Source organism: Gobio gobio (genome assembly GCF_949357685.1).
Source record: "Gobio gobio genome assembly, chromosome: 3".
In the NCBI taxonomy this organism is placed as follows: domain Eukaryota; kingdom Metazoa; phylum Chordata; class Actinopteri; order Cypriniformes; family Gobionidae; genus Gobio; species Gobio gobio.
Genome location: NC_137099.1, coordinates 24,544,731 through 24,557,323, shown reverse-complemented (window position 1 = coordinate 24,557,323; position 12,593 = coordinate 24,544,731). Strand labels below are relative to the sequence as shown.

Genomic DNA, 12,593 nt, shown 5'->3' with positions numbered 1-12,593 from the left:
TAAAGTCCCTATAATCTTATAGAGTGGAAACATGTGTGCTAAAAACAATAACAATTACTTAATTTAAATATGCACAGTGAAGCAATATTCCAGCACATACAGCAATAGGTTAAGTGTGGTTGCGGGTGGTATCTGAATAGAACACAGGGTTTCGCAGCCGCAACGGTTTAGTGGTGAAGTTGTTTAATGAATTCACTGCTAAGTGATTCTGGTTTGAATCTGTATGAAATGAAGAGGTAGTGATAAAAGAGAGCCGATGGATTCTCACCTGTACAAACCAGTCGATGGTGCAACAGTTAACTAGTGAGGGGAACATGCGGCAACGTGAACGGAAGGAGTCGCCCACAGGGCTCATACACAGCACTATATGCAGCTTCTCACGCACGCGAGAGATAAAGAATTGGAAGACCTTGAGACACAAAAACATAAACAGAGATTAGACATCTGACCTCTAAACAGAAACGTACAGCTGTTGAGAATAAATAGTGATGATCTGCACATTGTTTTGATTAAAGTCATTTTGCAAAATTGGACGGTTATTGGTTGTATCATGTACCTCATCCCTGTTTCCATCAGAAATGCCGGCCTCTTTGGCCTTGGGGCTAATGGCAGCCAGCACCTGTTTAAGTTCATCCTTCTCAAAGAGATTTGGTACTTCACCAGAGTTCAGCATGTTATTAATGTCCTCCAGGAACTCTTCAACCACAATCTGAAGCAGATGAGAAAAACAAATTGCATGGTCAAACAAATTAATTCGGCCAACTAAGAGTTTGGTGCATCACTATCTGGTGCATCACTATCAAGAACTAATGCCATTTGACATCACTGATTTCAAATCTGGCATGTCAACACTGAGTTTGAATATGTTAATTTTCAAATTATTTATTAAAGCAGAAAGGAAAATGTTCAGTGAATGATTATTTAATTTTCAATCTGTTCCTCACTCAAACCTATCACACTTAGGCCTGCATACACACACACACACACACACACACACACACACACTCATGGGTTTTTCAGGTATAGAAATTAAATTGAATGTTTGGCAAGTTTGAAAAACAATGTTTCGACAGTGAGTGACTATCTATCAAAACACTGAAGAGTATTTACTCCCTTATGTCTATTCAAACAATGTAATAAATGACATTTATTGACACCCTTGATTCCCATTAGTTAATAGCCATACAGATGGGCACACAAGCACATACACACACACCTCAAAACATATATCTCATGTCTATAGCAGCCTGTGTCTCGTTAGGAACTGCTCATGAAATAATTTAGGGGGTCATTACTGCTGCCGAGCCTGAATGCTGAATCACAAAGCAGTAGCATTTGTTTCATGAGACAATATTACAGTACTGGCAGAGGGCCCGGAGTCATAACAGAGATGACCTACTGTCTACTCCAAAGCTCTCTGCATCCAGATTCATATCAGGATATCAATAAATCATAACTTGTGAAATGGATACAGGAGGCTTTTGGAGAGGTGAGGTTTTGCGTTTGACTGAGGTAAACATTCCAATTTCTAAAACCTTATTTTAATTCACATCAATCAAAAAAGAAAAAAGAAAAAGAAATTGTCATGGATGCAGATGCTTTTGTGGGACACAAATTCAAAATGAGCCAATATTTATATCACATCTTTTCCTCTTCATATTTTGTTTGTAAAGTCAGTGTTTGGGTTTGACAATATGTATGCACAATATACAGTATTTGTAACATTTTAGTTATAGGCTGATTTTACATACATTTTCAAAGTAAAATGTACAATATTGGACATTATTGCTAGTTTCCCTTTGCAGTCATTCAATTTAATATTTAAAAACACTAATAATTTAAAAGTGAAAAGTAAACTTTAGCAAATCTCAAAATGAATATTCATACTGTACATTATTATATTGTGATGCACAAGTTCCCTTGTAGAATTTAAAATGACTGATTTTAGTTTTAGGTTTTTATTTTTTATTTAGACAAATAAAAGTTGTAATCAATCATTTATCGGCAGATCTCTTTTTGATTGTACCTGCGTGTCTGTAAAGAGGAAGACCATGTCCTGGCCTTCCACACCTGCCATTTTGTAAAGTTTACGCAGGTCTTCATGGAAGCTCTCATAATTATAACCACGGCTCAACTCAATCTGAAAGCAGCGGTAACCACACATGTGAGCAGCCAGACGTGTCAGAGATTGCTTTCCTGTGCCCCCCACACCAACCAACAGGGCATTGCCACGTTCTTGCCGAATCATGCGGGCGATTCTGTTGACAGAGCAAGAGATAAATGGTAAGAAAAGAATGAAAAAAACATTTTATTTGTAAACTGATCATGATGCCCAGGCTGAATGGCGAAAACCTGTTTTTGTGATCACCAGATTAAAAGGCAAGCTGCTTGCTTACCGAGACACGTGTTCAACGGCATCTTGGAAGAACACAAGCTTGGTTTCCTTGGCAAAGGTCGTGTTGTAGTCATCCAGGTAGTCCTGCAGAACCTGGCGAATCTTCTCCATGTCCGTTAGATCCTCATAGACACGGTCAGCCTTGTCTGCTCCAACCTACACAATATGCATTCAACAATTCAATAAAAAATAGATATGATTTCTAAACATCATTAAAGGACCCTTATCAAAATGATTGCTCTAAGTGCTGCAGTTTAAAATAGTAAAATGTAAACACAGAAAGTATTATACAAATAAAATATAAAATATAATACTAATCCAAAACAGTTAGAACAAATCCCCAAAATACTTTTACCTTGATGAAATCTCCAAAAATGATGGGCTGATTCACAAAGTACATTGGCTCTATGTTTATGCTGAAATATTTACCTGTTGGACAAAAGGAGCCGTTTAGTGCACTAAAGTTTACTTTAGCAAAAGTGTGACAGATTGGGGGCAAAACTAGAATAAATAGATCATTCTGATAAGTCACTGCAAAATGAGAAGGATTATAATATTGCATAAATCTGACCTACTTGCCTCTTTATAAGAAGTAAAATTTAATAAACGAATATTCGAAAAATCCTTTTAAGGCTGCAATTATGAGTTGAACTATAATAATTCATTACAATTAGCATTTTACAATATCAGCATGTGCAAAAAAAAACAGCTTTTATACATGATTATGCAGCTTTGAAAATTTAAAAATAATAACAATAATAATAAATAAACCTGTTTATTGACTTTGTGGTCAAATTTTCCCTCTACCCACCTACTGTAAGACATTTCAATGTATATTGTATTGCAATATTCCATTAAGAATATATGCTTTCACAGTTGTCTGGACTAAGCTCCTGGAGATTAACAGTGAAAAGGATTTGAGGGTCAGGTTGTGACGAACTAGAAGTTGTCACCTAAATTATTATATGATGTCCACAGGAGGGCAATGTTGTCCTAGAGAGCTGCCGAGTATAAAAGGGAAGAAATAAAAGCGAAGCATGTGGGTAGCTAGAGAGCAAGGCCCTGTCCCAAATGGCACACTTCATGTGCACTTTCGGTCTTGTGGCCGCTGCGTGAGCATGTCCGTTAAGTCCACGAGACCGCAGGGTGTCGCATTTGTCATTTCAGGTCTCAGGAGGGTGCTCGCGAGCGCCCCCTTTGAGGTCGATATGCGCCCTCAATGCGCACTTCTGCCGAGCCCGCACTGGTGCGAGCTACGCAGCGGACTTCTTCCCGGCAATCAAAACAGCATTACGTCGTGAAAGTGCAGACTCAGAGGAAGACCGTGAGGGTTTAGGGTGCCATTTGGGACAGTCCTACAGCCATACCACCCTGAACATGCTAATTTCGTCTGATTTCTGAAGCTAAGATTAGGAAAATGGAATAAAACTGGAGGTTCAACACAGTGATTGAGTCCTGACTCAATCAGTTCACTTTGGATTCTCTGAATAGGGAACGAGATGTTGTGTAGCGATGAAGCAATGGGAACGCCCTTGTGGCGGTGCTGATTGTCTGAACCCGTATAGAATCACGCCAATTCATTGGATGACTGCACGGGCAACTCCCCTGCGGCGCCACGTCACTCACTGAGTAGCATTGAAGAAGAAGAAGCCCCTTCGGCAGCAAGAGGAGCTTGTCAGCGAACGCAGCATCTCATTCCCTATTCAGAGAACATGAGTTACAGTAACCCGAGACGTTCTCTTTCATAGGTTCACTCGATGCTGCGTAGTGATGGCGCAATGGGAACTATGGGATACTCCTAGTAGAGTGAGCTTTAACGCCCAGAGGTGAATGAAGCTTCCGCCCCTCATAAGCCAAAGAAATTGCATCTCTCAACCAGTGAGAGATCCTGTACTTAGAGGTGGCGAGCCCTCTGTGGCCGGCCCCTAAGCATTCAAACAACTTGTTCCACTGGCCGGAGCGGTCCACATATGCCTTTAAAACCAGAGCAGGGCAAAGCAAATGAAGCTTCTCCTCCTCAGTGGAGGAAAAAGGAGGGGGACAGAAAGAGTGAAGCATGACCACTTGGGAGCGGACTGATGTGGACAAAACTTTGGGGACATAACCAGGTCTGGGTGGCAGAAACCACCTTGAGAGTCAGAATGGTCCAGAGCTGACTCCAAGGCTTCAAAGGGAGGCTTCAATAGCCCCTCCAAAACATCCGATAAATCCCAGGTGGGGACACCAATAGGACATGCAGGCCTCAAGCCTCAAACTCCATGCATAAACGAAGACACCAGATGGTGTCTACCTAGGGGGACCTTGTCTGACTCCCGATGGGCGGCGATAGCCATGACATAAACTCTCAAGGTAGTTGCAGCCGCTCCAACCACAAAATTATCCTGCAGGAATTCTAACACTGAACCAACCGGGCAGCTGACTGGGTCCACTACACGAGTCGAACGAGCGTGATAAATGAGCACAATTCAAATGACTCTGTATGCAATTGGATAGTCCTTCAACCAATCAGACCACAAGAGGTGTGATCAACGAGCATAATTCAAAAGACTCTGTATGCAATTGGATAGTACTTCAACCAATCAGACCACAAGAGACGTGATCAACAGGCATCGATCCATCACTTCTCTATCCGTCATCGTGTTAAACCTGCCAATAGCGCGCCAGGTGGATAAGCCAGTCTGTGATTGGTTCCTGCAAAAGTGTGACAGAAGCAGGATAAATTAATGTACAGGTTTCCAGCCTGAGCTGCAGGGGAAAATCAAATCGCCGGCAGATCAGGCTGGGTTTAACTAGCCTATTGACCGGAGGGAATGCATACAGTCTCAAATCTGGCCACGGATGAGCAAATGCATCTATCCCCAGAGACGTCAGATGACAGGGAGAACCACGGGGGGCACTGCGTCAACCTCTGCGCCGCTAAGAGGTCCAGATCCATGTCACATGACAGCCCATCAGGACCGGAAGGAAGTGATCCAGGGCCAGAAAGACGGCTTGCAACGCTCAGCAATTTATGTGCCATGAGAGAGGCGTCTACGAGGGCACTGGCAGGGCATCGGACGGCCACAAGCTCCCCAGATCATGTGGCAGGGGATGCCTCGGCTCGTCACTCCTTCTAGAGGCCTCTTTCCAGTGCGCAAAGTAGTGCCTGGGCGGGGGCAGGAGTGGGAGGCTCTCCGCCTCTCCAAACAAACCTGACTGGGTGATCCAAGGATAGGGGTGTCCAAAAGGAAGACCTTCTCTTTTTCGCGGATTTCGGTGAGATTTAGCCACAGGTGGTGCTCAACAGCCACCCAACAGCCGTCATGTAGAATTTGCCTACGAGGGCGGAAGCGGTCCTACAGGGCTTATAAGGAAGAATAGGGCGGGACTTCCAGAAAGGAGTGGAAGATGGCGAATGGTGAGTGGCCAACGTGTCCTCAACCACTGGAATGCATGTGTAGCCCTGGTCCACAGAACCAACCAGGTTGGTGAAGTCAGCGGCCGAAGCATTAGTCAAACGAGCAGAGAAAGGCTGCTTCCGATATATTGTATAATACCGTTGTGTTTGCAACAATTGCGTTACACCAGTTTTTGTTGTATACTGTTTAATGTTCATTAATCTTTGTCTAAATGAATCCGGTCTAGGAGAGATACCTCTAGAAAAGTGTTAGAGTATTTAAAGTATTTTGGGTTCCTATAGAATTAGAATTAATCTATTTAAACTGACGTCACAAGGAATTTATTTATCATTATTGTATTATTATTGTATTATTATTATTATTATTATTATTAATATTATTATTGTATTGCCTGTAGCTCAACAGGGTTCATATGTTAAATAATAACAAGCAGAATCCTATGTAGGATTGACATTAAGAATATACAATTTACTTATAAGTAGACTTACAAGTTGGCACCCCAAAACCCCAGTCAATCCACTATAAGGTGCTTACTTGCTATCTCAGAAATCATGGTATTGAAATAGCTCTTGTCCTCATTGTTGATGAGGCGATCGTGGAAGACACGTTGACACTCGTGACAGAACAAACGGAAGATCTGGGTTTGATCTCTCACTGTAGTTGGCTCACACTGCAACATACCTATACAGAGACACACACATGCATAGGCAGAAAAGGAATCATACATATTCTTTATTATATCTATCATTTTATAACACGAATGACTTCCGGCAAAGAATCAATTCTGTGTCTACAGATCAATGAACCATAATAGATGAACTTGTCTGTGACCTTTTGTTAATAAAAACACAAATAAAACACATAATCAGATGGGGGTTGTGCTGACTGGTTTTAGTTTACATTGACAGCATTCCTATTGAAAGACTACAATTCGGCCCCTGGACGGGTCCTAAATGATAAAATAACATTTTATTTTAAGAACAGCCCCCAAGTCACCTTTCAAATTATGAGAGAGCATTTTTATTGCTCATTTGGGAGCTACAAAACAAAAGAAGCTCTTTACAAGCCCTAGGTGTATTTAAGCACTAGAGATGCCAAATACTCTGGATAAAAAGGCTATGAGTTGTATTCTTTAGATGCATTGTGATTTTGAAGGTTTTAAATGATTTGTGTGCAATATATAAATGCCAGCCTTGGTAAATTGTTTGCAAATGTCTGAAATGTCTCAATAGATGTGTGTTTGTACACTTGTCTGTGTCTCTTACCTTGCACACATTTAGAGAGGTCTCTAAGGTTGAAAACGTAGTGAGATTTTGCTGGTGTAGGCAGCAGGTCTACACTCATACGATGGTAGATCTCAACAGCAGCATTCACAATGCTGTCAGCAGCCTGCTTCACTGCTACTGAAAATTCAGTGAGGAAACCTCCTAAAATTGCCTACAAACATGCACATATAAGAACAGAAGTCAGTGTGCACAGCAAGTGTAGAGTTTAAGACAGTAATATTTCTAAGTCTATAGTTTGTCAAAAGACCTTTACCACTATGGACAGCCCCAGCACTGACCAGTTTATGCTCTCAGACTGTCAGTTCAAAACCATGGACAACTCCAGCTCTCAGGCTTTGGCTTCAGAACCCTGGACGGCTCCATTTCCTAATGAGCTACTCTGCTGTCAACTTTCTATATAGAAAGCTACTAGAAATATGGAAAACTGCATATTTTAATAATAAACTAGTCGGTGGGTTGTCTTAATAAGGAAGCCCAATTACGCAGGTTAAGGGTCAGGTCTACTGAACACAATTCAGATGCTTAAGGGATTCTCAAGGGACGTTCACATAATGCAAATTCAATAACAGCTAGACAAACATGCAACATCATGGAACAGAATAGAACTTGACATGTGTTCTTAAAAACAAAAGAATTGTCTTGAATTTATTGTTGAAAGGCAGTTACAAAACCGGGTTACAAAAGTTGCGCTTTAATTGTTGTAATGGTTGGGCTTTAAATGCAATGAGTTTAGAGATACAACTTATCTGAAAGAATTTTAGCATTAGTCCGGGCAGTCCAACAGATGTCAATAGACTTTGAAATCAGCATGTTGCTAAGCTAATGCAACACTCTAGTAATCATAAAATACATAACACAATAAATATTTGGCAAAACAGTCAATGGAAATATTTTTTATCAGAACTTTTGAGTGTTAAGTACAATACATTTCTCTCAGCTCATCCGTCATCTTGAACATTGAGTCATTGAGTTTGTCGCAATGCACTCTTGTATTGCACTCTGGATATAAAATTCTGCTTTTAAATTTTATCCAACAAATGGTATCAGTATCTTAGAATACTAATTAAAGTGGTGGCCAAAATTATTAGAACACCTGAAAGATCTGAAAATATTGACCTTTTTTGCCTCCAAAACATAATTTAATTTCATTATGTTCATGAAACATGCAGATGGTTGCTCTGACCATCAAATATTAGATGAAGTGAGTCATACTGTATTTATCCACTATGTCTACCTTTTGCAGCAATTACAGCAGCACATCTCTCTGGCAAAGTGTCAATATATTTCCTCTGAGAACTTTAACACTAATGTTATCCCATGCCTTCTGCAACTGAAGCCAAAGGCTTTCCTTTTAATGTACAATAGATCTGTCCAGTTTATTTTCCAACTCGTCCCAAATGTGTCCATGAGGTTTAAGTCCAGACTTTGAGGGGGCCAGTCCACCATTTTCAATGTTCCAGCAGATTCCTTGCTAATGGTAGTTCCGGCAATACTTAGAAGAATGTTTCTGGTCATTGTCCTCTTGGAAAACAAATCCAGGCCCAATTAAAGCTGCAAGCAGCATTGAAAGGGCCCTCATACCCGGGGCCACCGCCATTCGGTGGCCTCAGGAAAACATTGAATAGTGAGCAAGATGCATTTAAGCGGATAAATATAGGAGAAATACACCAAAGTCATTTTGATGTGCCACACTTCCTTCTGCCAGCAGGTGATGCTTTGACTATAACTGAATATTGCCGTGTAGGTGTCTTCAGGTCAGGACTATTATCAAACATGTGAAGTTTAGGGCAGATCAGATATTGTATGCCTGAGTTACAACAACTTCCTGTTTCGTGGCGTAATCGCATACATTAGCACTTAGCCAAGTGTTGCATGATTTAATGTGTTTCTAGCATGTTTGGTACTTCATGGCATATTTAAATGAGTTTCTGGGAGTGAATTATAGTATAAAGCATGCCATTTCCTGTTGCCAGCAGGTAGCGCTATGACTAACTGAATATTGGCATGTAGATGTCTTCAGGCCAGGACTCTTATCAAACATGTGAGGTTTGGGGCAGATCGGATCGTGTATGTCCGAGCTACAACAACTTCCTGTTTCATGGCGAAACATCAAACTTTGTCAGGCCGCCACGGACACGCCCTTCAGGGAAAACTCAAGATCTTCGCAATTTAACATCGCTAAGGCCTTTAGATTATACTGTGCAAATATGATGTTGATCTGATTAAATCTCTAGGAGGAGTTTGTTAAAATACAACATCTGGAAATTGCAAAAACTGCAAAAATATTGCAGAGTATCTAATTTCCTGTCAGGCTTTCAGATTTTGCTTCCAGGGACTTTTTTGTAGGTATTGGGCTGTTACATGTGTGTACTGAATATTATACTTGTATGTGAAACGTAGTGTGAATGACGCTTAATTGAAATTTTGTAGGTGGTGCTATCGAGCCATTTTGCCACACTTAATTCTGAAACCCATATCAGATGTAGATTTTCACCACAAGTTTCATGAGTTTTCGAGCATGTTTAGGCCCTCAAAATGCGATTAATTTTGGAGAAGAATAATAATAGACAGAGCAATTCCAATAGGGTCCTCACACCATCTTGTCTCAGGCCCTAATAAGACGACTCCCAGATGCCTAGTGTTCTAATAATTTTGGCCACCACTGTATGTTGCCTACCTTTTCAAACAGCTGTAAATTGTGAAGTATACTTTCAGCTTTAATATGTCTTGGTAGGCATTTCACCAGGTTTGGGAACACAGCTTAAGTTGGCTCAAGATCATTGCCTTTTCTAATTCAACAGACTTAGAATTTCAGATTCAGACTTTGATGTCTTCAGAGTCATCAGGCACAGCATGCAACAGCTTTAAAGTCAACATGACACAGTGCTGGCTATCTATTGGCTGTCATGCATATATGTGACATATTTCCGAATGAAACAGGTTATTCAATTAGAAAAAAGTAGAACAGGACTGGATTTTATCCAGAGACTGGATGTTACATACAGAATAGAGCCAGGTGCTTGTAGGGGGAATCATAATGAAAACTAATAAAGGAAAGTTTTTCAAGTTTATTTGGAATAATGTGCACCAGTGACTCAAGCACACTAAGACCAATTTTGATTTCATGTTGACTTTAAAAGTAAAATGTTCATTCAAAATGAGTGCTACCATATGTCTGACCTTAAAAATCTGTTTGAGGCTGTGCTCAGAGGGCGTTGGGAGGCACAGCATGCTGAAGTGGCGGATGAAACGAGGGGTCACCGGGTTACGGCCTCCACCAGGAGGCGCACAGGCTGCGGCTATAGTCATATCCTTTAGGGAGGAGAAGGAGAGAGAAGAAGGTGAATAAGTGCATATGAATGAAATATCCAAGGGACATTATTTAACTTTTTTGACACCTCCACTAATCTCATGCCTTTACTAGAAGAAATTAATGTAATATTGATTACAAACCAAATTAAAATGAGAGCATTCATGACAGCTAGAAAGTTAATGACCAATTACTCTTCAAATGACAGAAAAATCATTCAGGAAATGTTGCTGTGTCAAAGTCAAAGCAGTGTCATATTTAGCCACCAAAGTGCTACACTAACCCAAATCAGTTTCTCCAAGGGCAAAGCTCACTTGAGGACCACAAATCATCCTTTTAAACCTCAGCGGGTTCTTTACTCTTGTCATATTTCTGTCTTTTATTTTATCGTAACTATTTGAGATTGATGAGTAATGAGGTTCACTGCAACTTCTCAGATCAACATATTTCTCTGTAACCTTGCCAAATCGCATAATTGTCCTTGTTTATATTATGCAATTTTATCTTTGTTGTTTGTACATGTGTATGAGTGTGTGTGTTCAACAAGCAGAGGGTTTACTTGATGCTGGTGTGTGAAAAATACATAATTAAGCACCATTCCCAAGATGAGACAACAATAAAATGAGAGCAGCTACTTCAAACATCAAGCATTAGCCCCACTCATTATATGATAAACATTACAACATACATTATTTTCCATCCCGATAGAGAGAGAAAGAGAGGCAGGGAGTGAGAAAATGTTTAACGATTAAAACGCTTGATAAAATTGGATTGTGGTCCCTAAGGTTTCTGCGCAAAATACTGGTCTCATTAAATACACATAAAATACATTAAATACACATAACAGTGATCAGAATGGATCTTGACTAAGATTTTGTCTATTCAAGAGGTCCAAGTGAGACTGTGATGGATTTGTGAGCAAGATCCATTAAAAAGGTGGCTCATAAGAGTCATTATTTCACAAATTAGACTACAGTGGTTGTGCTGTATGTTTTTTTTACGTGGTAACACTGTGTGAGCTTTTTAGTGTTCTGTCCGGCATTCTCATGAAGAATGCTGTTATGAATAAGAAAGTGTTTTCAATTCCCAACCCTGGCCAATAGAGGCAAACAAGGACAAATTTGTTAATATTTCTCAAGGAAACATGACATATGATTAATTTTTTTATGTGTAAGTGCCTGTGTTGCTTACCAGTGTTGAGAAAGTTACTTTTAAATGTATTGCATTACAATATTGCATTACTCCCCAAAACTAATTGCGTTACTTAGTTACTTTTTTATGGAAAGTAATGTTACGTTACTTTTGCATTACTTTTTCTCACCTGGGCTGGGCTTGCTTATTTTTGGTTTTTAATAACAAAAAAGTTCTATTTTTGCAAATATATTTGGCCCTTTTTTCACACCAAAAGTTAAATGAATAAGCCTCAGGCTGAAAGAAATACAAATTCACGCCTGTACAGTAGAGGGCGCAGTTTTTAAAACAGTTCTGCAATTCTAGATTGAGGAATAGGATGCAGGAGAAGAAAGTTCAACATGCTTACAAGTTTTAAAAATGAGACACAAATGTGACGTTGGTTAATAAAGTGAGATTAAATACACAAAGTATATTTGTGTCATTTAATATATTAAATTATTGCAGGTTTGAGTAATATTCTGAGATTGCATTTCACTGTTTTTATTAATTTTGAGTAATACTGAATCTATTTTTTTTTTGCAAGTGAGATGAGTAAATGACTGCTCACATTTATTCTAAAACTACAATAACAATCATGTTCACACAGCGAGCACACAATGCCTCTGCACTTACTGCCAATTTCTCTCAACATCATCAGTCAATAAATGGGAAAACAAAGTAACAAGTTACTTATTTGAAAAAGTAACTCAGATATTTTGTTGTAAATTTAAAAGTAATGTGTAGCTTTACTGGTTACTTGAAAAAAGTATTCTGATTACGTAACTCAAGTTACTTGTAATGCCCCAATGATGTTGCTTACGTGTATTTCCTTCCAGAAGAACTTTTCTCTGTCATAGAATCCGTGGAAGTCCTGGAACTGTCTGAGCAGCTCTATAGGGGGCTGAGAGCCATACGTGTCCAACTTTGGCATGTTCAGATCATCCACAAACACCACAATCTTTTTATTAGCAGGAGCACCTGAGATACAAAAGCACACAAATTATGATTTTCAGTATGGCAGTTTACAGAGT

At 39.7% G+C, this 12,593-nt stretch overlaps 1 protein-coding gene across 1 annotated transcript in view; it reads right to left on the bottom strand.

Moving 5' to 3' along the window:
* The window catches only part of dnah6 (dynein, axonemal, heavy chain 6), a gene marked incomplete at its 5' end in the record, with an annotated part of 108,397 nt that overhangs the window by 50,120 nt on the left and 45,684 nt on the right, over positions 1-12,593 (bottom strand). Inside the window, 9 exons of the mRNA XM_079813168.1 lie at positions 269-409; positions 557-709; positions 2,027-2,258; positions 2,397-2,551; positions 2,751-2,824; positions 6,328-6,474; positions 7,059-7,230; positions 10,260-10,391; positions 12,383-12,540. Coding sequence (XP_079669294.1) covers positions 269-409; positions 557-709; positions 2,027-2,258; positions 2,397-2,551; positions 2,751-2,824; positions 6,328-6,474; positions 7,059-7,230; positions 10,260-10,391; positions 12,383-12,540 — 1,364 coding nt within the window. The remainder of the gene's footprint in view (positions 1-268; positions 410-556; positions 710-2,026; positions 2,259-2,396; positions 2,552-2,750; positions 2,825-6,327; positions 6,475-7,058; positions 7,231-10,259; positions 10,392-12,382; positions 12,541-12,593) is intronic.